This window comes from Mesoplodon bidens, assembly GCF_964165515.1.
Source record: "Mesoplodon bidens genome assembly, chromosome: 15".
Classification (NCBI taxonomy): Eukaryota; Metazoa; Chordata; class Mammalia; order Artiodactyla; family Ziphiidae; genus Mesoplodon; species Mesoplodon bidens.
Window position 1 is genome coordinate 63,678,317 of NC_138171.1, and position 27,079 is coordinate 63,705,395.

General features: G+C 45.0%; 1 protein-coding gene across 1 annotated transcript in view; it reads left to right on the forward strand.

The window, feature by feature from the left end:
* The first annotated feature begins 3,078 nt into the window (after positions 1–3,078).
* CREBBP (CREB binding lysine acetyltransferase) overlaps positions 3,079–27,079 on the forward strand; it is a 135,043-nt gene continuing 111,042 nt past the window's right edge. Inside the window, exon 1 of the mRNA XM_081257023.1 lies at positions 3,079–3,714. Within this exon, the coding sequence (XP_081113149.1) occupies positions 3,630–3,714 (85 nt within the window). The 5' untranslated portion in view covers positions 3,079–3,629. The remainder of the gene's footprint in view (positions 3,715–27,079) is intronic.

Here is a 27,079-nt window from a genome sequence, read left to right on the forward strand (position 1 = left end):
GACAATGATATTTCCCTCCAGAATTGTGGGAAGTCCTGATCCAAGTGGAGCATGTGGCAGAGTGGCCTGGCATACAGAAGGCACTCAGTAGTGCTGGGTCCCTTTTGTCTGTGTCGACCTTGATCCCAAGCTAAGGGTGGGCAGACAGGAACCATATTTCCTTTCTTGCTATTCCGCTGTCGATGTCTGAGTGCAGTGTTCTTTGACGGGAGTCAGACTAAGGAGACAAGACATAGAAAGGAAAGAAAAAGCAGAGGAATGTAACAAAAGGATACAAATGAGATAGAAAAAGTTCTGTAGAGCAGGTATGTTTCAGGGTTGAGCGTGGTGAGGTAGGAAGAACATGGGGTTTGAAGGTTTGAAGACCTGTGTTTCAGCCCCAGCCCTGACACATCCAGGTCACTTACCTCTGGGTCACAGGGACGGGTGCCCTCAATTTCCCCCTCTGGGGGTGAGGGGGTGGCATGAGCTCATGGGGCCACTGTTGTGTAAACCATTTACCCAGGGACTCTGAAGGCCAGGTGGTGTCCCTACTGATCCAAGCAAGTCCTGGCTGTGGCCTCTCAGTGACCTGACATGTTGTCCCCTCTGTGGGTGAGTGGCCTGGAGCTGCCTCAGGCTGGAGCCCTTCCTTCTCGGTGTCCTGGAGGCCTCTAGGACTCAGGGGAACCTGACAGTGTTCATTCATTCATCAAATTTTACAAACCTACCTCTTGCAGGGCACTGTACTATGACTAAGACCTGGCTCTTGCCCTCAAGGGGCCCACAGACTTGGGATGAGAGGCACACACAAGGCACATTCAGATATAGGATGCCCCTGGCTTTGTGTTACTCTGTGACTCTAAACACCTTCTGCCCTCTTGTGTAAATTGACTTCCTGAATGTTTCTGTTTCTGATTTCCAGGCCTTGCTCTTTGGCCTCGTCAAATATATAGAGATTTCTTTCTTTATTCTTTGCCCAAGAGATTAGCACAGTGGCAGTGCTCTCAGGAGATTCTCAGGGGATATTTGATGGATAAATAAAAACATGAAGGATGAAAAATGAAAGTGTGTGGTATGCCTTCACAGAAGTATGCCCACAAGTGCTGTGGGAGCCCAAAACTGAGCTGGGGGGGGCTTCCTGGAGTAGGTGATATTTGAACTGGGTCTTGGGATTAGTTAGAGTTTGCCGGGTATATGTATTCTCAGCACAGGGAACAGCATTTGCAAAAATATAAAAAGGTCGGAATGGTAAGAACTTCCTAGTGGCTGCGTGGGTGTCAGGGAGTGAGGGTGGAGTGAAGAATGGAAAGTGGAAGGGAGGGATGGGGGGGCAGTCAAGATTTTGAACAATATAAAGAGGAAAAAGTAGAAAGATCACTCAGTCTTGACACTTGAAGACAATCACTTTTTTGCACATATATATTTGTTTAAAACAACTATACGTATGTTCTTTTTTTCCCCAGACCATATATATATATATATATATATATATATATATATATATGGGCTTTTTTTTTTTTTTTTTTTCCTATGTGTAGGAGCTATTTGTTTCAAGCAGAGTTCTTTCTCTGTTTTTCCAAGAAGTTAACTCTGATGCTGCGTGGGGAGAAATACGGTTTGCAAGGGACACTGAAGTGGGAAGCTGCCATCGTAGCCACTCGGGAGATGCGAGACGCCTCTGGGGCAGTGGGATGGGGAGGAAGAGCGGTTTGTCCAGGTAAAGGACCTGGGAAGGCAGGTTGCTTGGTGGGTGGGAGAGAGGGAGGAGTCGGCGCTGACTCACAGGATTCTAGCTTAGGAAACAGGTTGCTGGTGATACCTTTCGGATAAGGACTTCGGATGAAGCGCTGGCAAGTTGTGAGAAGCAGATAAGGAGCTGAGATGTGTGAACACCTTAGATTTTTGTGGAACTGTCCTGCGGGGAGTGGCCACGCGGGCCGGTCTCCCTGGGACCCCACACCTGTCTGGAACACCTGTGGGGTCCAGGTGGTTGTCCTGGGGTGGGGGTGGGGGGCGCGCCCCGGTCGTCGAGGCCCTAAGCCCTAATGTAATGGGACATTCTGGGCCGGGCGCAGGCTGAGCGCGTCCGGCTGGGAGGCAGCGCTCACCAACTCCCGATGCAGGTGAAGGTGTCGGACCTGGGGCCCCCATCTCATCGGGCTGGGGAATAGGGGCTCAGGAGTCTTGCGCCCCCCTCACTTCACGTGGGGGAGTTCGAATTCCGGTCCTGCCACTTCCTGCCTCAGTTTCCCCATCTGCACCCGCTCGCAGGCGGACCCGAGAGCAGTATGTAACCTGCAGAGGCCACGACACATCGCTGGCATCCGGCGAGGGGAAGTGGCCAGGCCTGGTCGCGGAGGAGGGTCGCGGGGCAGGGGCGTGAGGAGCCGGGACCTGGCAGAGTCGCCCTGCGGGACAGGCGGGCCCGGCCGGCGCCGACTCCGCGCCTGGGGGCCCGGCTCGCGGCGAGGCCGTAGCCAGAGCCCTCGCCGCCCAGTCGCCGTCAGAACAAAAGTGGCGGCGGTGCCCGGCGCCCGGCGTCCCGCAGGCCCGGCCCCCGCCAGGCAGCCCAGTAGCCCCGCCGCCCGGCGGCACGACGCACAGCGGCCGCGTCTTCGGCCCTTTCCGTCCGAGCGCGCTCGGCTCTTTCCGCTGCGGCAGGCGCAGGTGGAGGGGGCGGGGCGGGGGCCGTGCGTGGTGACGCCTCGGGGGGGGTGACGCACCGGCGTGCCCCGCCCCCTCCCCCTCCCCGTTCAGGCTCTGGAAAGAGAAGAAAAAAAACTTTCTTTTTTTTTTAATTGAGGAATCAACAGCCGCCATCTTGTCGCGGACCCGACCGGGGCTTCGAGCGCGATCTACTCGGCCCCGCCGGTCCCGGGCCCCACAACCGCCCGCGTACCCCGCTCCGCCCGGCCGGCCCGCTCCGCCCGGCCCTCGGCGCCCGCTCCGGCGGCCCCGCTCGCCTCTCGGCTCGGCCTCCCGGAGTCGCGGCGGCGGCGGCGGCGGCGGCGGCAGCGGCGGCGGCGGCGGCGGCGGAACGGGGGGTGGGGGGGCCGCGGCGGCGGCGGCGGCGGCGGCCCCGCTTCGCGCATTGTTTTTCCTCACGGCGGCGGCGGCGGCGGGCCGCGGGCGGGGAGCGGAGCCCGGAGCCCCCCGGTCGTCGGGCCGCGAGCGAATTAATTAAGTGGGGCGCGGGGGGGGGAGCGAGGCGGAGGCGCGGCGGCGGCACCATGTTCCCGGGGACTGCCTGAGCCGCCCGGCCGGGCGCCGTCGCTGCCAGCCGGGCCCGGGGGCACCGCCAGGCCGCCGGGGCGCCCCCGCCGCGGAGTGTCGCGCTCGGGAGGCGGGCAGGGGATGAGGGGGCCGCGGCCGGCGGCGGCGGCGGCAGCGGCGGCGGCGGCGGCGGCCGGGGGCGGGCGGTGAGCGCTGCGGGGCGCTGTTGCTGTGGCTGAGATTTGGCCGCCGCCTCCCCCACCCGGCCCTGCGCCCTCCCTCTCCCTCGGCGCTCGCTCGCGGCTCGCGGCTCGCGCGGCTCGCGGCTCGCTCCTCTCCCCTCGCAGCCCGTCGGGGCTGGCGCCTACCCCCGCCCCGGAGCCCTCTCCGACCCCGCGGCCCGCGCTCGGGGCTGTTTTCGCGAGCAGGTGAAAATGGCCGAAAACTTGCTGGACGGACCGCCCAACCCCAAACGAGCCAAACTCAGCTCGCCAGGCTTCTCGGCGAATGACAGCACAGGTGAGGAGGGCGCCGGGCCGGGGGTAGAGGCCCCGGGGGTCGCTGTCAGCCCCACCTGGAGGTGAGTGCCCCCGGGGGACCCGAACTCAGCGGAGGACCGCGCAGCCCCTTCCCCGGGACCCGCGCCGCAGAGGGGGAAGTTTGTCGGAAGACTGTCATGGGGCCCGAGTAGGGCGACACATGCCCGGGTGCGCTCGGATCGCCCGGAGTTGGTGAACCCTCCTCGCGTGGAGACCGAGGGGTACTTCCAGGGAGAAAAAGTAAAGTGGAGCGTGTCTATTCTGCGTGGTGATTCCGTACGCCTCTCTCTGCCGCCGTGTGTCGACACACGCGTGGCTGTCTGGAGGGATGTCAGCGGAGGGTAGGTTTGCTAGTGAGAAAAGGAAATAGTGCAGCCGAAAGGGGACCCGAAGTGTTTTCTGAATTGGTAACACATTCACAAGGCTGCGACCAGAAGACACTCATAGCAGCAGCCAGCCTGTGAGTTACGACTTAGAAGTTACTTGGAATGTGCTCCTTGGGAAAATGCTTAGTAGTTATTTTGAAAACTCCTGTTGCTGGTCACCTAAGTCATTCCATTTTTCACAACCCCAAACTTCGTTAGCAAGATGTCATGAAAGTTGCTGTGGAGTGTTTAATTTCACGTGTATGACTTCGGAAGAAAGTTAAATAGCAGATTCACCTGGGCTGCAGTCTCCAAGGGCGCTTGTGTTGTTTTTACAGTGTAGATATATATTTAAAAATTATGTTCAGGAATGTAGGAATTACATTTTTTCCCAAAAAAATTTTTGGCAGGGTACTGAATAAATCATTCTTTTAAGCAGCTTCCCTGGAAACTTCCTTAGGTAATCATATCAGTTACCTAAGAGAAGTATTTTAGTTTTCTGTTCATTTAATAATGCTAGCTTCTTCTGGGCTGGTTTACGGTAGCATTATGAACTAGTTGTATTTCCTCTTTCAGAACTCTCCTTTGCAGTAAAATAAAAACTTGTGCGCCGCTGTGAATGATTTGATTCCCAGCGCAGCTTGCGTTTCTCCACTACGGTCTTGCAGTAGCAGCATCTGAAAATCAGTTTATAATGAATGGGTCCAAATTGAATTATATTGCTGCAGCAATGCCTTCAGATTTGCAGTAGACACAGCTGTTCAGCTTGTGCAAATATTTCTGGGACTGACCACTAGTGTTTTTATACTAGTGGTCTAAAAATCTATTTCTACTGTTGAAACAAAACTTGAATTTTGTGGCTTCAGTTTTAATACAATTCCTAGACTGTTAAAGTAGAAGTGAGGGAAACAATTTTTTTTAAAACAAATCAGTCATAAGAAGATTCTTGTCTGGTTGAAATAAATTTGTTAAACAGTGGGGAAGAATCAGTAAGTCTCACGATATATAAGTCACTAATAATACTCTTTCTAAAAACTGATAAGGAGTTGAGTTTGATGTTAATTTTGTAAAATTGGCTTATCTGAAGTGAGAAATGTGGGAACAACCAAGATTTAAATGCTCTGATTTTACTGCCTGAAAAAAACTATGATTTTACTGCAGAATAGATCTCCTTTGCTTCATTAATCTTGGCATGTTTGAGTGAAAAATCTTTAATCATATGAAATGTAGATCGTACCAGACAAGTTCAGCCTTGAAGCTTGTCCTTTGAAACTGGTAACTTTTGAATGGCTTTACAGCTTTTCTGTTGTTGAATGAGGTTATTGTAGACTTTGTTTTATGAAGAAGGACAAATTAGTAACATGACACTTAACAAAAAGGCTTGTCCCACTATATACTTTCAGCTGTTTCCAAGATGGTGCCCAAAGGATTGGCTTTTGGGTAGTTCTCTTACTGGATGGTCACATATTTACTTAATGTGCTGCTAATCACAACAAAGTTTATCAGAAAGGATTTTCTACTCTTGACCACTTTTTTCCCCTTCTTTTCCAACTTTGATCCTTGTAAGACATTGGGGCTCTTTTATAAATGTGGAACAAAAAAGTCAGTTTTTAACAGTTCTGTTTAAATAATCCAAAGAATAAGTTCACCATCATATTTATGTTGGGTCCTTGGTTGCACATCATCACCATCACATTATTGTGAGAGGGTCTGTTAGCGTGGTGGGCCACGGAAGGGGTCATAATTGAGCATATTAAAAAAGATAAAACCTTGTCTCCTATAACTACTAGTCTAAAACAGAGATCTTAAGGATGTATATTAAAGCCAATAAAGGACTAAAGCAATTACATTACACCAGTCAAAGGAGTGAAAGCATTTGGTTAGGTGGAAAAGTGGGGAGAGACCTGGGAATAACATTCTTGAGAGAGACAGCGTCATTTTAGTGAGGGGATGTGTGTTTGTGGCTTCTAGGATAAAATTGGGCCAGGCAGAGCAAGGTATGTTCCATGCTTATGTGATAAAATTTGAGGGAGGGGAGCTCTGCATGGGAAGAGCTGAAGGGTTAGGAGGAGAAGGAGGAGGCCTTGGTGGCCTGAGAAATAAGAGTGACTTGGACTGTCACGATGCAGTGCATGTCTCTGGGGACTGGCCTGTGGAGCCATCAGTGTCAGCTGAGTCCCAGGGCGGGTGTGCGGGAGGGGCAGAATAGTACACCTGATGCTGGGGCGCTTACCAGCCAGGATGCTGCCTGCAGGGCGCTTGTATGTGCGTACACTCCAGTAAGGTAAGGCAGTTACCAGCCAGGATGCTGCCTGCAGGGGGAGCGTGTATGTGCGTGCACTCCAGTGAGGTAAGGCGGCATCTCTGATAAATGTCATTGCCACCAGAGACAGATGGGAGAGATCAGTGCAGGCTGGGGAGGTCAGGGAAGGTTTCTGAGGAGAGAGTGCAGACCTGATGCAGAAATCGGGAATGTACCCCAAAGGAAGGTAACAAGAGGAAGAAGGAAAAGCAGTACTTTTCACCCAACCCCAGCCTTTTTTCTGGAGTGGCACAGAATTTGATGGTATCAGATGTTGTTGAAGTAGCATTTTCTTGTTTTACATTGAAGGCGTAAACACTTTTTTACAAATGTCATCTTCCTTTACTTGGCACCCTTTATGAGAAGTAGGACTTTGTGTTACCAGTGTGTATTTAGTTGTGTGTTTTGCAAACTTTTATTTAATATGTCCAAATTAAATCAGCATATTAGTGTCTTTCAGCAGCAAGGATTCATGATTTAACAGTGTGGAACAAATAAATATCTAGGCAAGCAGTAGACTTTTTTTTGGTCAGCTTTATTGCAGCCAAATTTACATTCAACAGATATACTATAAAAAAGTTTTGTAGGACTGCCTTTTGAAAGTTGAACACAGGTATGTTTCATCCTGTGCTGTATAAATGTCCCTAAGCAGTTGTGGTTACATTTTATACTGTGAATCCCTTTAAGTGCAAGAGAAAACTATATTTAAAGAAACTTGGTGTAAATACCGTTACCAACCAAAATACCTTTTAGGGCAAAATGATGAGCTTTTAGGTTTACGTATCGGAGTGCTTTTCTCCCCATCACCTCAGTTTGGTCCTCACAGCAACCTGTGAGGCAGGAAGGGAAGATACTGTTCCTGCCAATTCCTGGTGAGGAACCAGACTTAAGAGAGGTGATCTGCCCAAAATAACATAAAGGGTAAAAACCAGAATCAAACCTAGATCGTTAAAGTAAATTGATAAATTCATCTTATAAATCTACATCCATAAACATGGAATTTACTTCATTCATGGACCTGGGAGACTATAGTACTTAGCAAGTTTCAGTAGCATAACTCCAGCAAGTGAATTAAGTCCCTGTAGGGAAAGTTTGTCAGCAGCTATGGAACAGGAGAGTGTTCTTCCTATTAGGGGCCTGGGGTAGGAGCTCCCCCCTCCCTCTCATTCTGGTGCAGCAGGGTGTTATCCACGGCCTATACTGGTCTTACGTTCTTGTTTATTGCAGTGGGTAATTGAGGACCAGTTAGGTTATTTCATCTCTTTACTAAGTTCTGGCTAACTAGGAAATGTGAGTTTTTTGTAGAGACTTCTAGGGCTTTTCATGACTTTGCTTAGCTTTTACTTAGTAGAAAAGTAGGGATTTTTGAATAACTGTGAGAGCAGTGAGAACAGTGGCCTCATTTGAAGTTCCTTGGGGATGGCAGGTAAGTATGAATCCCACCAAGGGAGCCTTCACAGTAGAGCAAAAGATTGAGAATCACTGCTGTTTAAAGCTTGAATTTGATTCTGTAATTCTCAAACATATTGAGAATGGCTTGTAAAGGGACTTAGGCTTAATCCTACTATTGGAAGTTGATGCTTACATTGTTAGCCTGTAGTTTTACAACTTCTAACTTGTGCCATTGTATTGATAGTTGTGTGACAAAGTGATTATTTGGGGCTACATAAGTGCCAGCTTTGTGTTTTTACTTAATGTGTTTGAGAACAAAATAGTTTAAAATGATTTTGCCGAAGTATGCTTTCCTGGGTTAAGATGAAATGTTCCTTATTGTGAGTTTTGAAGATTAGAAAAGCTTGCTTTAAGCCATTTTAGTTCTTGGGGTAACATTAGTCAGGGCACTACCTCTTTATCTCATTCAAACCAGCATTTCAAGTATATTCCAAGGGTACGTGAAGAGATGGTGCTCAACAGAGGTTTTGTGCTCAGAAGAAATTGGGCATAGCCAAGGCACTTTCTTGCGGGCCCTCCCAGCCTTAGTTTGCTGATGGGCTGTGAGGCTTGGAGAGAGGGGCTTGCAGTTTGTACCATTCCCAAATACATGGGTCAGCAAGCTTTTTCTGTAAAGGGTCAGAGGACATAATTTCAGATTTGCAGGCCACAAGGTCTCTGCTGCAGCTAACTCAGTGCTGCCATTTTGACGTGAAAGCAGCTCTGGACACTATGTACACGGATGTGTGCAGCTGTGTGCCAGTAAAACTAGCAAAACTCTCATTACAAAAACTGACAGCCAGGTGGTTTGGCCCTCATGCTGCAGTTTGTGACCCTGATGTAATGTGGGACTGGTGCTCTGAGGATCCTCAGTTTCCTCATCTGTGAAAAAGAGAGGATGACCATCCCCATCCCCAAGGGTGATGGTGAAGGTGGAATGAGATGCTGGGTGAGAAGTGCCTGGTCTGGAGTGAGTGCTCAGTGCGTGGTGCCAGCACCGTCCTGACAGGGGAGAGTGGGTGCACCCTGGTAGCCACGTTTGCTGATGGTTCTAGAAACAGTAGTAGCCATGTATACGTGTCCACACAGGCGCACAAGCAGGCAGATCTTTTTGTAGTGTAGCACATTCAGTATATAGCCAGGAGTTCTTTAATCAATACTATTGATTTTTGCCTCCATTTTCAATTGTTTTTTTTGTAGGAACACGATGGCCGTGAAATTTTAAAATTGCAAAAACTTAAGCAGTATGATATGTTCTGAAAATTCTTACTAATTTTGAAGTGTATTTCATGGACTGTTTAAGCAGCAAACAAATATGTGACTCTTTCTTTACTGTGTATATTACAGTTCAGTCTGAGGTACCCCTTATGCAGTAGCAGTGTACAAAGGATTCTGGTGATGCCTTCAAGTAGCTTAGAACTGTGTTGACAAAGATAAGACATAGAGGCAAAACTTGAGAAAAGAATATAAAATGCAGTCAAGTGCCCAAATGCATGAGTCAGAAAGGGCAATTGAAGAAGGCTTCATTTATTCACCCAGTGTTTACTGAATGCCCCATGTGCATAAGCCCAGGGCTGGGTGTCCAAGTGGGGGTGGCACCTGAGGCAGGGCCTTAGTGCTCCTCTTCTGTGGTGCCCCCTGGGCTTCTCTCACTGAGCCAGAGCAAGGAGCCAGGCAGTTGGGGAGGTCTGCTGGGTTTTTGTGCCTTCTGTGTGTTGGGAAAAGCACTCTGGCCACTCAGAGAGTTTCATCTCCGTGGGTGTGATCTCAGCCCATGGCTTGCATCTAGTCCTCTCAGGTTGTCCAAGATGGTGTCTCAGAAGCTCTCAGACTCCTGGCCATGCCCTCTGGTTTCCAGCACGTGTGCCCAGTGTTCCCTGAGCCCACTCTGAGGCCTTTCCTTATTGGCGCGTCCCTCATCAGAAGATTGTCCAATGCCTGATGGGCTCCCCTGGTCTGCTGTGGCATCCACAGCTCTTGCATAAATTGGGGGAAGGGATGCCATACTTTCCCAATTCAGTCTAAGCTTAGCTTTCAGGATTGTCACGTTGCAGCAAGTCATTGAGGCAGGAAGTCAGCGCTTGCACCAGTGTCTCTTGGGGGGTTTTGCGTGTTCACCTTTCTGTGGGGGCTGTGATTTGCTGACAGTAGTGCCGGAAAAGAGCCATGTGCAAGGTTGCCCAGCTCGAGCTTTGACTTGAAGAGATGTGAATCACAGATTGGGGTGGGAGGGTATCTTTAGGAAAGGCATGGAAGTAAGCAAAAGTGGCTTCCCCCCCCCACCCCAAGTTCTTAGACAATATGCAGAATGTTGCTGACTTTGAAAAATCTGCCTTCAGGGTGTTTTCTTGTTCTAAATTTGGGAAGTAAGGCTATTTTTGAGCTCTATGTCTAGAAGTCAAATTCCTTTCTTTTAAAACCTTACCCTTAGAAAGACCTTGGATATCATCCCGTGTAACGTTTTCCCCCATGTTTCATTTCCATTAATCAAAAGAATGTTTAGTTGAACCATCACTAAGAATAGTAAAATCTAATGCTGAAGAAATTTTCACTTGGTTAAACCCGACTTTCCTATTTCTAGCTGTCCCGTCTGCTGCTCTTTGAAGATCTCTTAATTTGCCAGTCTTTCTAATACACCTGTGTATATAGTAGGTGTTTCTTAATAGTTGTAGCTGTTGAACGGGATTATACAATTCTGTTGTAAAGCAAAACCTTTTTTTTTAGATTTATTTTAATTAATTAATTTATTTTTGGCTGCATGGGTCATTGTTGCTGTGCGCAGACTTTCTCTAGTTGCGGTAAGCAGGGGCTACTCTTTGTTGTGGTGTGCAGGCTTCTCATTGCGGTAGCTTCTCCTGTTGTGGAGCACGGGCTCTAGGCGCGTGGGCTTCAGTAGTTGTGGCTCGCAGGCTCAGTAGTTGTGGTGCCTGGGTTCAGTTGCTCTGTGGCATGTGGGATCTTCCCAGACCAGGGCTCGAACCCATCTACCCTGCATTGGCAGGTGGATTCTTAACCACTGCGCCACCAGGGAAGTCCCGCAAAATATTTTTATATTTCAAAAGCTTCCCTTTGCACTGCTCCCAAATATTTTGAATTTTCCTTATAAAAACTGTACCATCTATATGTGTTTTAATTTTGTACTTAGAATAACCAATGAAATAGCAAGGAAAATAAGCTACTGTTTCTTCTGATAGCCTGTAGAGTGAGGCTTGAACAATATTTGAATAAAGTGGATTTTGGTGTTTGATAACAAACTAAATGATAACACTCAGGAACTATAGAAATATATCAAATAATTGGGGTTTTCTTTGACAGTTATGGACTGTATGCGTTTGACCCAGTTCCTTTGGATTAAAATATTTTGAGTGTTTGTCACTTGATTAAAAGTAGAACCTTCTAACCATGACTCAGAGTTGAAGGAAATGTCAGAGCTTTTTATACTGGGATACAGGTAGTGAGGAAGGAGCCTGGCCTCCACTCAGTGGACACTGGATCTCAGCTTCCAGCTCATCAGCTCTGTGCCTTGGGCCAATGACTTTACATTAGAACTTCACTGGGAAGGGTGGGTCTCATCTCTAAAAGGGATTTTTCCCCCCTAGAATTTTCCATTTCTTCTCACTTTGGTTAGCTTTGCATATTGGGCTCCTGTGGTTCCTGGCATATAGCCGGTTGCAGCGGCTATTATTATTGTATCATTGTGTGGGAAAGTACTAGACGTCACCTACCCTTGGTCTGGTGAGGATGGGGCTGATGTAGGTGAGGGGTCTGACCCAGAACCAGATCCATGGACGTTTCTTGCTGAGTACACAGGAAGATGATTCCCCTTCCTGTTCCACGTAGAGCATCAGGGCTGGTGCAGTCTCAATACCAGCTTGCAAAGGAATGAATTAGAGGCTGAGATTCAGGAATCCCACAAAACGGGTAGGAGTTTGACACACTTTACTCAGTCTGTGTTTGAAGTTAAAAACTGTTCTTTATTGGAAAATCGAAGTGTAAACGGAACTGTTTTTTCCCGTATTGTTTCAGAACAGGGACTTGATTTAGGTTAGGACTTAGTGAAAAAGGAAAAGTGAACGTGGAGAAGCTATAAAAACGGTCTTTCTTTTTTAGCAAACAGAGTTAGGGGAGAAAATGGCCTTTGAATCACTATCCAGTTTAGTCAGGTTAATTGGTTGAAAGAAAGAGCAGTGAAATTTAATTTCCTCTTTGATTCAGCTACCACTGACCTTGAAAGGAATGGATTCAGCTCCTCCCTGTATTGTGGGGATTTTCTCTTTCTACAGATTCTATAATAGGAAGTTGCTTCAGTTGGAGTTTACTGTTTTTCCAGTCTCCTAGATATTTTAGGTGTGGTGATTTATGGATTTTGCTAGTAAAAATCGCCCCATGGCGGACAAAGAATTTTTGCCCCTAACATTAAATCTTATTTACATTTTATTTAATCAGTAATTTTTATTGAAAGTAACAAGGCATAAAGTATTGATAGATTTTTGTGTTATTTTGGTTGTGCCTTTACTGCTCTGGGATTGGTTTTTGTTTGAAGAGCACAGCCTGCCCAGAGTTGAACTTCTCTTTTAAAGATCTCTGAGAAAATCGTATTCAGTGATTTTTAGCTCACACTGGTGAGCTAAAAATTATTTTAGTGATAATTCAGTGTTTTAGCTCACACTGGTGACTTTCTCAATCTTTGAAAGTTAAGGAAAAACGGGTTCCTTCTCAATGGTAAGAGGAGTTTGGACATTTCCTTTGTTTGAAACGCTAGTGTTCTCCTGACACTAAGTCCAGCTGAACTTTCTGTGATGATGGCCATGTTCTAGACCCACACTCCCAGTACTGCATCCTCTAGGCTCTTGTGGCTAGTGAGTACTTGAACTGTTACTAATGTGAGTCAGGAGCTACATTTTAAATTTGATTTAATTGTAATTAATGTAAATGTTAATAGCCACATGTGGCTATTGGCTGCTGTGTCGGACAGCACAGCCCTGAGTATATTTACTTACTTCATTTGTCTAGAGTGTTCTTTAAGATATTTATGACCTAAAGGGCAAAGTCCCTTTAAAGGGACCAACTTGTAAAGATGGAAAGCATTTTCAAAAATACTCATTGGTTTAGATACAGGATTTTTCAGTCATGTAGAAAATATTTGTTCCACTGTGATGTCAGTCCTGGAGATCTAGTGGTGGGGACACAGCAGGTCCAGGGTCTGCTTTCATGGGAGACAGCTATAGTCAGCTGTGACCGAGTACCTTGGAGAGGAGGTCCATGATTGGGGCATAGGACAGAGTCTTTTCTTAAGGGTCTTGAAAGGCCTTCTGGGGGAGGTGACTGAGACCTGAGGATGAACAGGAGTCAGGGTGAGGTGCTATTCCAGGCATAGGGAACAGCATAAACAGCAAGTGTGGAGGTCTGGAGGTATACACTTCAGAGCGTGTAAACTTTTTGCAAAACGTCAGTTTTGTTTTTGTTTTACATTCAACAGGCTACCATTTAGAGGCAGTGTGGTCTTGCCTCTTAGATGTGGACACTGCTGGTGTTGTCCTGTGCTGAGAAGTTGGGTGGGCCTGAGCTCTAGTCTCAACTGTATTACTATTTATCTATTCTTTTATTCAACAAATATTAAAACGCTTATATAATTCAAACTATTTATATGTGCTTATTATGTGTGGGACACTCCTAGGCTGTGGTGATATCAGTGGGGGCCCTGTGTTCTTGGAACTCAGAGTGCAGTGGTGTGGGCAGGCAGTCCAGCAGCCCCACCAATGCCTGTCTATTTGCGAACTGAAATCAGTGTTGTGATGGGAAGGAACCAGATGCTTCAGGCTGGGTGGTCAGGGAAACTTCTTAGAGGAAGGGCACTGGAGCTCATTGCAGGACATACTAGCAGGGGGAGTCAGGCTGGGTGTCTGAAGGCAAGGTAAAGTCATGGAGAGCCTGCAGTGTCTGACCAGGGAGTCCAGACCATCCTTTTAGAGCTTAAAAAACAATACAAAATTTTAGAAGCCCATCACATCCAGGGTAATTGGAGGAAGTGACTGTGATTTGTTCTCCAGAGGCTATATCATCTTTTTCCAAGGTATATTTTTCCATCTAAGTTCATACCTGCAGGGAGAGTTGACAACTGCCTTCTCTCTCCCCAAACCCTATTTGTGGGAGGAAAAAGACCCCACAAAAAGCAGCTTAAGAATCAGAACTACAGTTGATCCTTGAACAATGTGGGGGTTAGGGGCGCCAACCCTCCCTGCAGTCAAAAATCCACATATAACTTGCCCTCTGTATACCGGTTTCTCCATATTCGTGGGACCTCCCTATGCGGTTCCTCTGTATCCACAGTTCCACATCCTCAGATTCAACTAACCACAGATCGTGTAGTACTATGGTATTTACTATTGAAAAAAAAATCTGTGTATAGGTGGACCTGTGCAGTTCAAACCCTTGTTCAAGGGTCAGATGTAGTGTTCTTATTTAAGATATTAGGAAATTTTTGTATCAACAGGTGATTCTTCTTTAAAAAGTTTTTTTTTTTTTTTTTAATTCTTTTGACTGGGTGATGTGTTCAAAGGGTTCCAAAAAGTACAAAAGACTTCCTTTCCTGTTTACGGAGTCACCCAGTTCCCCTCCCCACAGGCAACTAGTGTTTCTTGTATATCATGCTAGACATATGCTGTGTATGTAAGCACATGCCATCTCTTTTTACTCCTTCCCAAAGTGACATGTTATATATGTTGTTCCACTATAGGTGCATTTCAGACTGATAAATATATCAGAGCTGTAGGAAGTATTAATATTTGAAGAGCAGGCTTCATTCTAAAAATCCTTTTTTTTAAAATGGTAAAATGTTTTGGTGCTGTACTTAAATAAAACAGAATGATTTTTGTGTCTTTTCTACACTTTGTAAATAGGAAGAATTGAAGTTCTAAAAAGTAATTTCATCTTGAAGAGTATTAGAGGTTTTGTTACTGTCATCATGTTGCACATCATGCGACCATGGTTCACACCGAAGTTCTGTTTATGGTTTCCCAGCTTCTGGAAAAGATTCTTTAAACCTGTTGTTTTTATTAACCACGTTATTAGTTGACATACAAATGTCTGTAGCTTAACAACCTACTTGTACGCCAAGTATAATAGATAAGGTAAAAATCAATTTCTTGCTCGGTAGGACTTCTAAGAATATTCATGTTAATTCCAGACCTTTTTATTAATTTAGTTAATTAATCTAGATATTGCAGAACACTAAAGGTGACCCAGAAGTCCTTCGGAAGAGGAGTAGCTGAGTCCTTTGCCATTGTAAATCTGGGGAGGGAGAGTGGTGGGTATTTAAGATGGGAGATAAGTTTGAGAATCGTTAAATAAAAAGTCAGGATGGAGAACAGAAATGATAATTAGATCCTTTTTAGATGTAAAAAGATATATACTAATGTGTCCATAGGGTATTTTCAGAAGGAAATCCCTGAAAATTGTTTTCCTTGGGAGTGGGGGGCTGGGGGCTGTCCACTTTCACTTTATAGTCTTCCAAATGCTTTTTAAAAAAACATAAATATATTATTTTTAAAACAAAAAACTGGGCTTCCCTGATGGCACAGTGGTTGAGAGTTTGCCTGCCAATGCAGGGGACATGGGTTCGAGCCCTGGTCCGGGAGGATCCCACATGCCGTGGAGCAGCTGGGCCTGTGTGCCACAACTGCTGAGTCCACGTGCCACAACTCCTGAGCCTGCGCATCACAACTGCTGAGGCCCGTGCGCCTGGAGCCCATGCTCTGCAACAAGAGAGGCCACCACAGTGAGGGGCCCACACACCGCAATGAAGAGTGTCCCCCGCTCGCCGCAACTAGGGAAGGCCCAAGTGCAGCAACGAAGACCCAGTGCAGCCAAAGATAAATTAAATAAATAAATTTATAAATAAATAATAAATTTAAAACATAAAAGAAAAACTAGTTTAAAAGTAAATCAGATCCAAAGCAAAACATCTTTAGTATTTGTGGTTAGAGGAATCTGTTAAATGGTGAGAACTGGAGTTTTGGTTAATTCCTATTGCAAAATCTTTAGACCTCTAGCAAGAATGATCTGAACAAAGTGTAAATTAACTTAGAGTTAATCCCGTCCAAAGACGGGAAAATATGATTGTGTTAGTTGGTGTCCAATCATCACTTCCTTTGTCACAAGCTCTGATTTTTAACCATCTTTTTTTTTTGGAAACATCTTTATTGGAGTATAATTGCTTTACAATGTTGTGTTAGTTTCTGCTGTATAACAAAGTGAATCAGTTATATGTATACATATATCACCATATCCCCTCCCTCTTGCACCTCCCTCCCATCCTCGCTCTCCCACGCCTCTAGGTGGTCACAGAGCACCGAGCTGATCTCCCTGTGCCATGCACCTGCTTCCCACTAGCTAGCTATTTACATTTGGTAGTGTATATGTCAGTGCTACTCTCTCACTTCATCCCAGCTTACCCTTCCCCCTCCCTGTGTCCTCAAGTCCATTCTCTACGTCTGCGTCTTTATTCCTGTCCTGCGCCTAGGTTCATCAGAACCATTTTTGTTTTAGATTCCATATATATGTGTTAGCATATGGTATTTGTTTTCTCTTTCTGACTTACTTCACTCTGTATGACAGACTCTAGGTCCATCCACCTCACTACAAATAACTCAATTTCGTTTCTTTTTATGGCTGAGTAATATTCCATTGTATATATGTGCCACATCTTCTGTATCCATTCATCTGTTGATGGACATTTAGGTGGGTTCCATGTCCTAGCTATTGTAAATAGTGCTGCAGTGAACATTGTGGTACATGTCTCTCTTTTTTTTTTTTTTTTTTTTTTTTTTTTTTTGTGGTACACTGGCCTCTCACCGCTGTGGTCTCTCCCCTTGCGGAGCACAGGCTCCGGACGCGCGGGCTCAGCGGCCATGGCTCACGGGCCCAGCCGCTCCACGACATGTGGGATCCTCCCAGACCGGGGCATGAACCCGTGTCCTCTGCATTGGCAGGCGGACCCTCAACCACTGCACCACTAGGGAAGCCCTACATGTCTCTTTTTGAATTATGGTTTTCTCAGGGTATATGCCCAGTAGTGGGTAACAGAATCCTTTTATTAGAGGTTTCTTCATTGATGTGCTGGAAGCTATAAGACCTGACAGCCAACTAATGTTTCTTCAAGTACATTGAAATAATGTCAGCTTTCCTGACGTGAGCAACGTGTACCTTACTACTGCGTTGGGTACAAAATATGATATGTAGATTGTCACATTTCTTTAGGAAAAAAGTAGTATTTTTGAAAAATCCTTCTTTAAAGTGCTTTTTATTTTCCTGCCTTTTAAGCTTATTGAATACTAAAAATATTTTAAACTAGTATTGAACCCATTTCAGATTTCATCCTCAAACGTTAAACACTCCAACTGGAACCAGGAGCATCTGGAAACATTCCAGGTATCATCACCTGGGCTGAAGCTAATCACCTGGGCCTGGACACCCCAGGGGCTGCCTTTTAAAAATCAATTTCTTTAATTACTTAAACAGGAAGTTCACTCACATGGTTCAACAATCAGAGGACACAAAGCTGTAGAGTGAGAGCCCCCCTCCTTCCCTGTGCTCTCCTCCATGGTTTATCTCTTCAAGCAGACAGCCTATTCTTAGCTCCCTTGCCCCCTTCCTGCCTTCTTCTTACTGGAGGCAGCATACTGTCCACGTGGTTACATACCTGTACACAGCAGCACATGGAGAGCTTCCTTATTATCTCTTTTTGTGGTTGCTAGTTTTTTGTTTTTTTTTAATGTCAGAAATTGGGAGTATTTATTGATTGATTGATTGATTTATGGCTGTGTTGGGTCTTCGTTTCTGTGCGAGGGCTTTCTCCAGTTGCGGCAAGTGGGCCTCTCACTGTTGTGGCCTCTCCCGTTGTGGAGCACAGGCTCCAGACGCGCAGGCTCAGCATTTGTGGCCCACGGGCCTAGCCGCTCCGCGGCATGTGGGATCCTCCCAGACCAGGGCCCGAACCCATGTCCCCTGCACCGGCAGGCGGACTCTCAACCACTGCGCCGCCAGGGAAGCCCTGTAGTTGCTAGTTTTGTTATGTGAGATGTGCCGTGATTGATTTAATCTGTTTCCAGTCTTGACGCCTCACAAACAGTGCTTTAATGAATAGCTCTGCACAGTTATGTGTATATCTATAGAACAGATTCCTAAAAATGGAATTAATGATTAAAAGGAATATGCATTTGTAATTTTGATCATATCATCAAACTGTCCTCCAAGAGCTTGTGTGTTGGTGGATCCTTAAAGCTTTAAAAGCAGCACACTTAAACCCAGCATAGACATCACTGGATATTTTGTATGTTAGTTATTAATATAGTTGATAAATACTCAAGTTATTCTTCAGCTTGTGATTCTCTGTCATTTTGTACCTCTCAGTTGCTTGTGATTTATCTGTAATCTAATGGCATACTTTTTTTATTTTTCCTTTAAGACTTAATTTTCTTAGAGCACTTTCAGGTTCACAGCAAAACTGAAGGGAAGGTACAGAGATTTCCCATCTATACTCCTTGTCCCCACACATGCACAGCCTCCCCATTATCAGCATCCCCCACCAGAGTGGTACATTTGACACGGTTGATAAACCTACATTGATGCATCGTAATTATCCCGAGTGCAGTTATCCCGAGTGCATAGTTTACCTTAGGGTTCACTGTTGGTTTGTTACATTCTGTGTGTTTGGACAAATGTACAATGGCATTTATCCATCATATAATACCACACAGTGTATTTTCACTGCCCTAAAAATCCCCTGTATTCCTCCTATTTCTCCCCCAGCTCCCTGATCCCCCCCCAAAAAAAGCAGACTCCTGGCAATCGTTGATTATTTTTACTGTCTCCATAGTTTTGCCTTTACCAGAATGTCATATAATTGAAATCATGTAGTATTTAGTCTTTTCAGATTGCCTTCTTTCACTTAGTAACGTGTATTTCAGGTTCCTCCATGTCTTTTCATGGCCTGATACTCATTTCTTTTTAGTGCTGAATAATATTCCATTGTCTGGATGTTGGTGTACTTTCTGGACTTCATGCATTCATTTTCTGTTGTGGGCTCTCTGATAGCCCACACACTTCCATATGTTGTACACTGACACCTCTGTGTCCAGAAGAAGGTCTTTCCCCTTCTTCCTGACTTGGTGTTGCTGCCTGCCAGCTACAGCTCCCAGAATTTGGGCCAGGGGACCTGGTCTCTGGCTGTCTGCTTGCCTGTACTTACACTGTGGCCAGGTAGTCTAAGGTGGCCCAGCACCTGGGGTTAGGGTGCAGAGGTTGAATCCTAGCTCAGCCCCCACATTCCTCCTCCTCTAGGACTTTTAATTGGGTTGCAGGGTGGCTAGGCAGTGCCTCCCCTGGGTCCCAGTGCCCTTCTCAGCCATGATGATGGAGAACAGTGAGCCCCTTTCTACTCCAAACCACCTGGTTGCGTTTCGGGGCTGCTGGGTGGTTTATGGTTGGTTTAGTGGTGGTTGCTGCTGTGACAGTACCTTCTTTCCCACTTTTGTCCCAGGAAAGCTTGTCTCCTCCCTTCAAGGCTGAGGGAGGCAGCACACAAACCACTTAGGAAACTTTAAATTGTCCTAGCTGTCTGAGAATGGCATCTCCTGGGAACCTCTAAGTGAGTCAGGTGAGGATAGGAGGCTGGCTGCAATTCCAGGACTCTCCTGATTTAGGATCCAGTGTGACAGAGAACTTCCACTCAGGGCTGTCTTAAAATCCTTTTATTCAAGTTTCAAGTGAGCCTAGTCCGCCGTGGTGCACAGAACGAAGGCCTGAGAGCCGGGACTTGCTCCCACTGAGGAAGGCCTGGGAGGAGGTGGGTTGCCCAGCCAACCCCACTTTGACTCTTAAGCAGATAGTGATCTTGAGGAAGGGCATATTTTTTTGTTCAGTGTAAAATCACTGTTCAAAATAAAGTAAAACCCCATTCTGTACTAATTTATGTATCTGCATAAAAGAAGCCTTAATCACAGAAGGTTTTAGAAAGAATTTGCTGTTAATTATTTCCTAATAATTGTTGTAAAAAAAAATAAAAGATGTCTTTTAGGAACTTGATTAAATGCCTAGATAAAGTTTATTTGTAATGGTATAAATGCCAATAAAACAGGCCTTTTTTTTTTCTTTTCCTTTTCCTTTAAAAAAATTTAATTCTCCATTGTTGGAGAGTTGTTCCATTATTTATTTGCATAATCTCCAAGATTTTCAAAGCAAAGTAAGCTTTAATTCTAGTAGAATCATCAGATTATTAGGGCTTTACCTTACAGAAAAGATGATTGTTGGCACGAACCCTGTACCAGGCATAGGGTGCCAGTCCTTGATGTGTGTGTATCATTCAGTCCTCATAGCAACTTTGGAAGATGGGACAGTGATAGTGATAATAATGACTAATACTTACTGAGCCCTTACTGCATGACAGGCTAAGTGCTGTATACACATTGTGTGATTTAATTCCTGCATCAGTGATCCTAGAAGCAGGTACTGTTTTCATTTCCAGTTTAGATCTGAGGAAGCACACATAGGAGGGAGGAGTGAGTGACAGAGATCGACCTGAATTAAGCTCTGGCAGGGTACTTTTCTCACTACCCCAGACTGTTCTTCCTGTGTTGTCAGTATCTAATTAGTAATATATTAATAAATGCACTGAAGAGACCTAGAATGGTCTCCAGGTCATCTAAGACTTATAACCCTGTGAAAATCTCTACCATTCTATGGATTCCTCATCTTTAGATGTGAGCTTTTTCAGGATGCATTACCCTTTTGGGGTCAAGTTTTTTTGTATCCAGTTTTGACTCAGGAATTAAAAATTCTTCTTGTAAAATTTTCCAGGGTTGATAAGTAAAAGTGCTCAGCTTTTGAAAGATCTAAGAGAAGCATTTAAGTAGTCATGGTTATAGTACAAGTAATGCCAAAGAAAATGTAGAGAAATTCTGAAAAAACTTTAAAGAAAGCAGACGTTTTTCACAGGGAATAAGGACTGCAGATAGAAATAGGTGTGAGTGGGGAAGAGAAGATCTCTGTGGGAGGGGAGTTTCATGCTCAGAAGTAGAGAAGCATGAATACAAAACAGCATCTAAACTCTTACGTAGTTTATTTCTAACACTACCATCTCTCGTTCTCCATCATGCCATTTAATCCTTGCATCAACCATAGGATAGAGGGTCATTGATGCTGAGGTGTAGCCAGAGAGTGAAATAGACTTGGCTGGTTTTCTGGAAGATAGAGGGGCAGCAGGAAAGAGGTGTAAAGAGAAGGATGAGTAGAACAATGTAACATTTCAAGAAAATTCATTGTTGAATTTTGTTCTTTGTTTCTATTTTAGGAAACTAGTAATAGATGCTAAGATTACTACTTGATACCTTTGGCTAGACAAGTAACTTGTTAAAATTGATATTGTGTATCATCTGTAACTGGCACTCTTCTCTGTAATTCATTCTCTCATTCAGCATGCAGATGTTTGTTGAGGGCCTTCTATATGCTAAGCATTGTATGACAGGCGCTGGGTAGACAGGATCCCTGCTTTCCAGGTACTTACAGCCTCATGAGTTGTAACAAGAAGTTGATCATATGATTTTAAGACTCATTCATTATGTCTGTAGAGTGTGGAAAGGTTCATACTTCTGGCTAATACGAGGGGTGATAAACTGGTTTGTACACATTTTGAGAGAAAAATCAGTTCTGCCAATACAGAGAATTTGGGGCTCCAAATGCAATTCGAAAGAGAAAATAAGGTATTATGACAGAAAGAGGAGAATGTAGAAAACCTGAGGGAAGATGTGTTTTCTAGATGGTTTGTTTAGCTGTTGCATTTGAAAAAAGTCTTTCAAACAAAACTGTTTTCGGATGTTATTGGCTGGACAGATTGAGTCAGTCACTTGCCTGGTATTTGATTTTGTAAAATGAAAAGTGTTTTTCAGCCTACTTGATAGCAGTTCATTCCTTGTTTAAGGTGAAATGCTGACTTCTGATCGTGATGCATAAGAATGGGTCTTGCAGCATGTCTGTCAGTGTTTGGTGTGACCGTCCCCTGGACCAAGGTCTCTGTGTGTGGTCTAGGAGGGAAAGGCCCCTCGTGGTCGCGCGTGATGAAGACTTTCAGTTCCTGAGGCGGGCCAAGTTTGGTTGACTTTCTCCTTCCTAAGCTGCTGCTGTGGGCACCCCATCCTTGCCTCAGTGTGATAGAGGCTGGGGAGCTCGTAGCTTCTTTTCTCAGGTCAACTTAATTGAAAGGGGCTCTCGGGCAGGCCTCTGTGAGACGTGACAGAGACCAGGGGAGGGAAGAGGTTCAACCCCGCCCCCCCCAAGTGCCTTCAAGCCAAGAAGAGTCATTTGTGGTTCCTCAGGGAGCTGGTGACTGGAGGGTGACTCCCCCAAATGTGTATGTTCTATCTCGAGTTCCTGGATGCAGCCAGGAAGCCCCCGAAGAGAGAGAATTCCTGTTCCCAGCGGTGGCAGTGTGACAGGCTGTCTGCCGTTCGCTGTGTGGCAGAGCTCGTCTTCTGCTAAGGGTGAACCCCTGGAAAGTGGGGTGTCCTTGAATCTCGTTCAGCCTCAGCTTTGCTCTCTCCTTGGCCCGTCCCCTGGTGACTTGGTGGAAAGAAAGGAATTTGCCTGGGATTGGAAGTGGTGGTGCTCTATCTTGAATTTTAGGAACTTCCGATGATTCAGATTGGTATTACCCAACCTGTGTGTTGGGACACTTGGTGTGTAGAAAGCACAGCTGTGTTATGTTGCAACAGCCTGGCTTTCCTGCTTCGCTCTCTTTTATCAGTGTTTTGTTTTGAACTAGAGAACAGGAGAAAGTAATGGTGAGAAAAGGGTGATGGTGTGGGTATGGATGTGCCTTCCTCAAGCCCTACACAACCCCTTTGTCTGTTAAAAAAGCCATACGTCATATATGTGGTTGTAGACAGGTTCATACGTGTTTGGACTGCACAGGTGAGGACATAGTAGAATTTGTCAACCCTTTCTGAGCCCAAACAGCTGTGAGATGTGCTTGGACTGAAGCAGGATGAGAAAGAGTGGTTAAGGTGGACAAATTGTGGCAGACCAATAAAAACCAAAACCAACAGTGAGCACAAGCAGACATAATGCCTGCTACAGCCGTAAAAGGTGCATGTGCATTTGGACTAGAACAAGACTAAACCATTAAAGAAAATCAGTCAATTTGAGAATGGCAGCACGCTGGGTGAATTTTTGCAGGTAAGAAAGTTTTTGTGCAGGATAGAAGAAAATAACCAGTATCTGTGGCACAGAGCACTCCTTTCCTGCTTTCGTCGTGTAGCCCTGGGTACCATTGTCCCTGTTTTACAGTTGAGGGAATTAAGGCACAGAGATTAAGCAGTTTGACCAAAGACACAGGGCTAATTGATTCAGACAGGATTTGAACTCCTGTGTTCCACTTGCGAGTGTTGTTTTTGCATTTCCATTTCCGATTCCAATTCCTACACTGGACTAGAGACCATGTTCTTCTGCGTTTACCTGCTCTTGGCCTGGCCTGTCTGCCCTCTCCTAGGAAAAGTGCTTTGGCACTCTTGGAAGAATCAGTCAGGGGAGCGTCAGCAGATTGTTCCAAGCTTTACGTGTGCAATATTAGTAGCCCAGTCCCTTCTGGTTTATAGTGCTTGACACCTAATTTCCTCCCCGGCAGATAGGGAGGAAACATGATCTCTATCATAACGGCTTCCATTTTCTAGTTTAAATGAGTTTCATTTTCACGTTCATAGATTAAGAAACATTACATTAAACACACACATACATTGATTTCTTTTTTTTTAATTAATTTATTTTTGGCTGCGTTGGGTCTTTGTTGCTGCGCATGGGCTTTTCTCTAGTTGCAGTGAGCGGGGACTACTCTTCGTTGTGGTGTGCGGGCTTCTCGTGGTGGCTTTTCTTGTTGCAGAGCACAGACTCTAGGCACACGGGCTTCAGTAGTTGTGGCACGTGGGCTCTAGAGTGCAGGCTCAGTAGTTGTGATGCACAGGCTCATGTTGCTCCATGGCACGTGGGATCTTCCCAGACCAGGGCCCGAGCGCACGTCCTCTGCATTGGCAGGCGGATTCTTAACCACTGCGCCACCAGGGAGGTCACTGATTTCTTTTTCTTTTTTTTATGAGATTACTGAGTAAAAATGTGTGTACGTGTGGACAGAACCTGGAAGGCAACAAACAGAAATGTTAGTTATGTTGGAGTGTTGTTTTCATTTGTTCTTACTTTATTTCATGTGGTCTTTGTGTCTGGAGACCTTAGGGAATCTCCAGGTTCAGAGCAATACAATAGCATAAAAGCTGTGGAATGGAACCCACAAAGCCACCTGGAAACACAGGAGCTGGGTTGTCGCTAGCAGCGTGCCCCGGTCAGTGGTTCTCTCAGAGGTGTCTGCTGTATCCAGGAGTCGAGTCCTGTTGTCTCTTCATAGTTAAGTGTCCTGTAATCGTGAGGAAGCAACCCCAAATTCAGGGGCATTCTACAAAACAACTGACCTACCCTCCTCAGAAATCTCAGAATTATGAAAGACAAAGTGTGAGGAACCTTTCTAGAATAAAGGAGAAGACAAAGACATGACAACTAAGTGCGCTGGGATCCAGAATCAGATTTTGGATCAGGAAAAATAAGTGTGATAAAGGGCATTTTGGGAAACAACTGGCCAGATTTGAGTAAGGGCAATGAGTATATTAAGTGTTGTATCAATGTTAAATTTCCTGAATTTTATAAATGTACTGTGCTGTGTAAAGGGTGTTCTTAGGAGGCACACAGTAAAGTACTTGAGAGGAAGGGCTCATGGTGTCTGCAGCTACTCTCACAGGTTCTACAAAACAGAGTATGTATATATCCACTTGCAAGGAGTATCTAGTCCCTTACAGTCAGGCAGGAAGAAATGGGTATGTGTTCGAGGTGGTTTATGAGGCATGTATGTACAGAGAACTCAGGAGGCTGAAAAGGAACTGGTCAGTTCTACAGGGGCAACCTACAGAAAGTCTTCATAGTCACTGTTCAGTCTGAGGGAGGGCTGGACGTGGGGTGTTCTAGACTGAGAGAGAGCACACCCAGAAGAAAGATTGCTAATACACGTGCTGGCTCACGGTATTGTGCCAGCAAGGTAGGAGGTGCATCAGGAGGTGCCTGGCAAAGAAGGGCTGGAAAGTGGGCAGGGGCCACCTACTGATGTGCCGTGTGAAGGAGTTTGAACTTCACAGACATGATGGAGATAAGATGCCTTCAGCTGCAAGTTACCTTAAACTCCAGCTAGAATGGCTTAAATGATAGGAAATGTATTTTCTCTCATGACGAGAAGTCTGAAGATGGGGAGGCTTCCAGAGTTGGATAATTTAGCCTAGAGATGGCTTCATGAACCCAGGTGCTTGTATTTTTTCTGCAGCCATCCTTAGTGTTTGAACAGTGTCTCCTCTCCTGGTTGAAGAGGGTTGCCACAGTCCCATGACGAAATCCGGTGAGGAAAAGAGAGATCTTTTTCTGAGCATCCCTTACCATTAGGAAGGAAAACCTTTTCCAGAACTGTCTTGGCTGACTTGCCTTCAGTTCCCTTAGCTGGGATTGTGTCACCTGGAAGGGGAGGTGATTGTGGTGGTTCTTGCTCCTTGCCTGAGAAGGTGTTGCCCTTCCTAAAAGGAACATCCCGGCCAGCCAGCCGAGGAGGTTGTTGGGGGAAGCAGTCAGAAGGGTTTGTGCCATGGAGAAAAAGATTTTCAGTTTTCTTAAAGTGGGTGGTGGGAGGGGGAGTGGCTTTTAAAATTTTTTTTAAAAGCCACATGGACACATCACCTCACCATTTTACCATTACGACTCTATTTTTGGCATATTACTTTCCAGCTACTGCCTACATGCACGTACTTTAGTTCTAATCTTACTCTGTGTGCTATTTTGCGTACAATTTCCATTTGCATGTTTTTACCTAACATACATTTTCCTGTATTTGTATAGTCTTCATAATTATTTTAATAGATGTATAGTGTTTTACAGTATTATACAGCAATTTATCAAACCTCTGTTATTGGATAACAGTAATAATAATAGCTAATACTTTCTGAACACTTAGCATCCACAGGCACTGTTTAAGTGCTTTACATTTATTAATTCATTTAGTCCTCACAACAGCCCTATGAGGTGTAGTAGCCATTATCATTCCCAGTTTCTAGATAGGGAAACTGAGGCACAGAAACTCTAACTTAACCAAGGTCACACAGCTAGTAAGTGGGGAGCAAGAAGCAGAGCTGGCATTCAAATGGTGGCAGTATGGGTCTAGAGTTGTAATAACCACGAAGTTAAACTACCTCTGGGTATTGTTTGCATTTGTTTTGATGTTACAGGTAATTCTATGATGAATGTATCTGTACATATCTTGTCCTTTGTACTTGCATGTATAGCCAGGTTGTTGTGGGTTGGACAGTGTGTGGTCAGTGAGGAACTAGAGATGACGTATATAGGCCACATCAGAGAAGTGTTACTTTGAGAGGGACTGGAAAAAAGGAGTTGCTTTCATTTTCATGCTTGATTACTAGGAAGGATGGTCTATTTTGTTTACTGTTTTTTATCTTCCTTTGTGATACTTACCTGCTTATGTCCCTTGTGCATTTATTCTTGGGATTCAGTGTGCTTAGAATCTTTGTGTAAAATTGACCCTTAACCCTTTCTGTATAATTCAAGTATTTTTTAAGCTCCTATTTTCTTTTACTTTCAATTATTTTTAGTTTCTATATATGTCTTTATTTTCATTTCCTGTAGCTTCAGCACTTTGAGAAATCTCATTTTCTGTTAAGGTTGGGGTTTTTTGATAATTTACCTTTTAAATATGTAATCACTTAAGACTAGGCTTTAATTTCCTCAAATTACTATTTGTCTAACCTGATGCCCAATTACTATTTTACACACATACGTTCTTATAAAGCATTTTAACATCATAATTCAGTGAACTAGTTAAATTTCCATTGTTTTCCTTTAATTTGTATATCTGCATTTGCCATATACTCCACTATTTAATTACTGTTTTAGAATGTATGATAAAATCTATCATTTTAGATAGCCTTCCTCATATCTCTGTTTAACTTTCCCTCCTTCAGAATTTGAAAAATATTCTTCCTGTTTTATTTTCCCAAATGAACTTTCGGATCATTTTGACGTTACTGTTAAGACGTGCTAGTGTTCCATGTTAAACGTCCCTTTAGGTTAAGATCACAGTAACATATGACAGTTGGAGAGCTCTT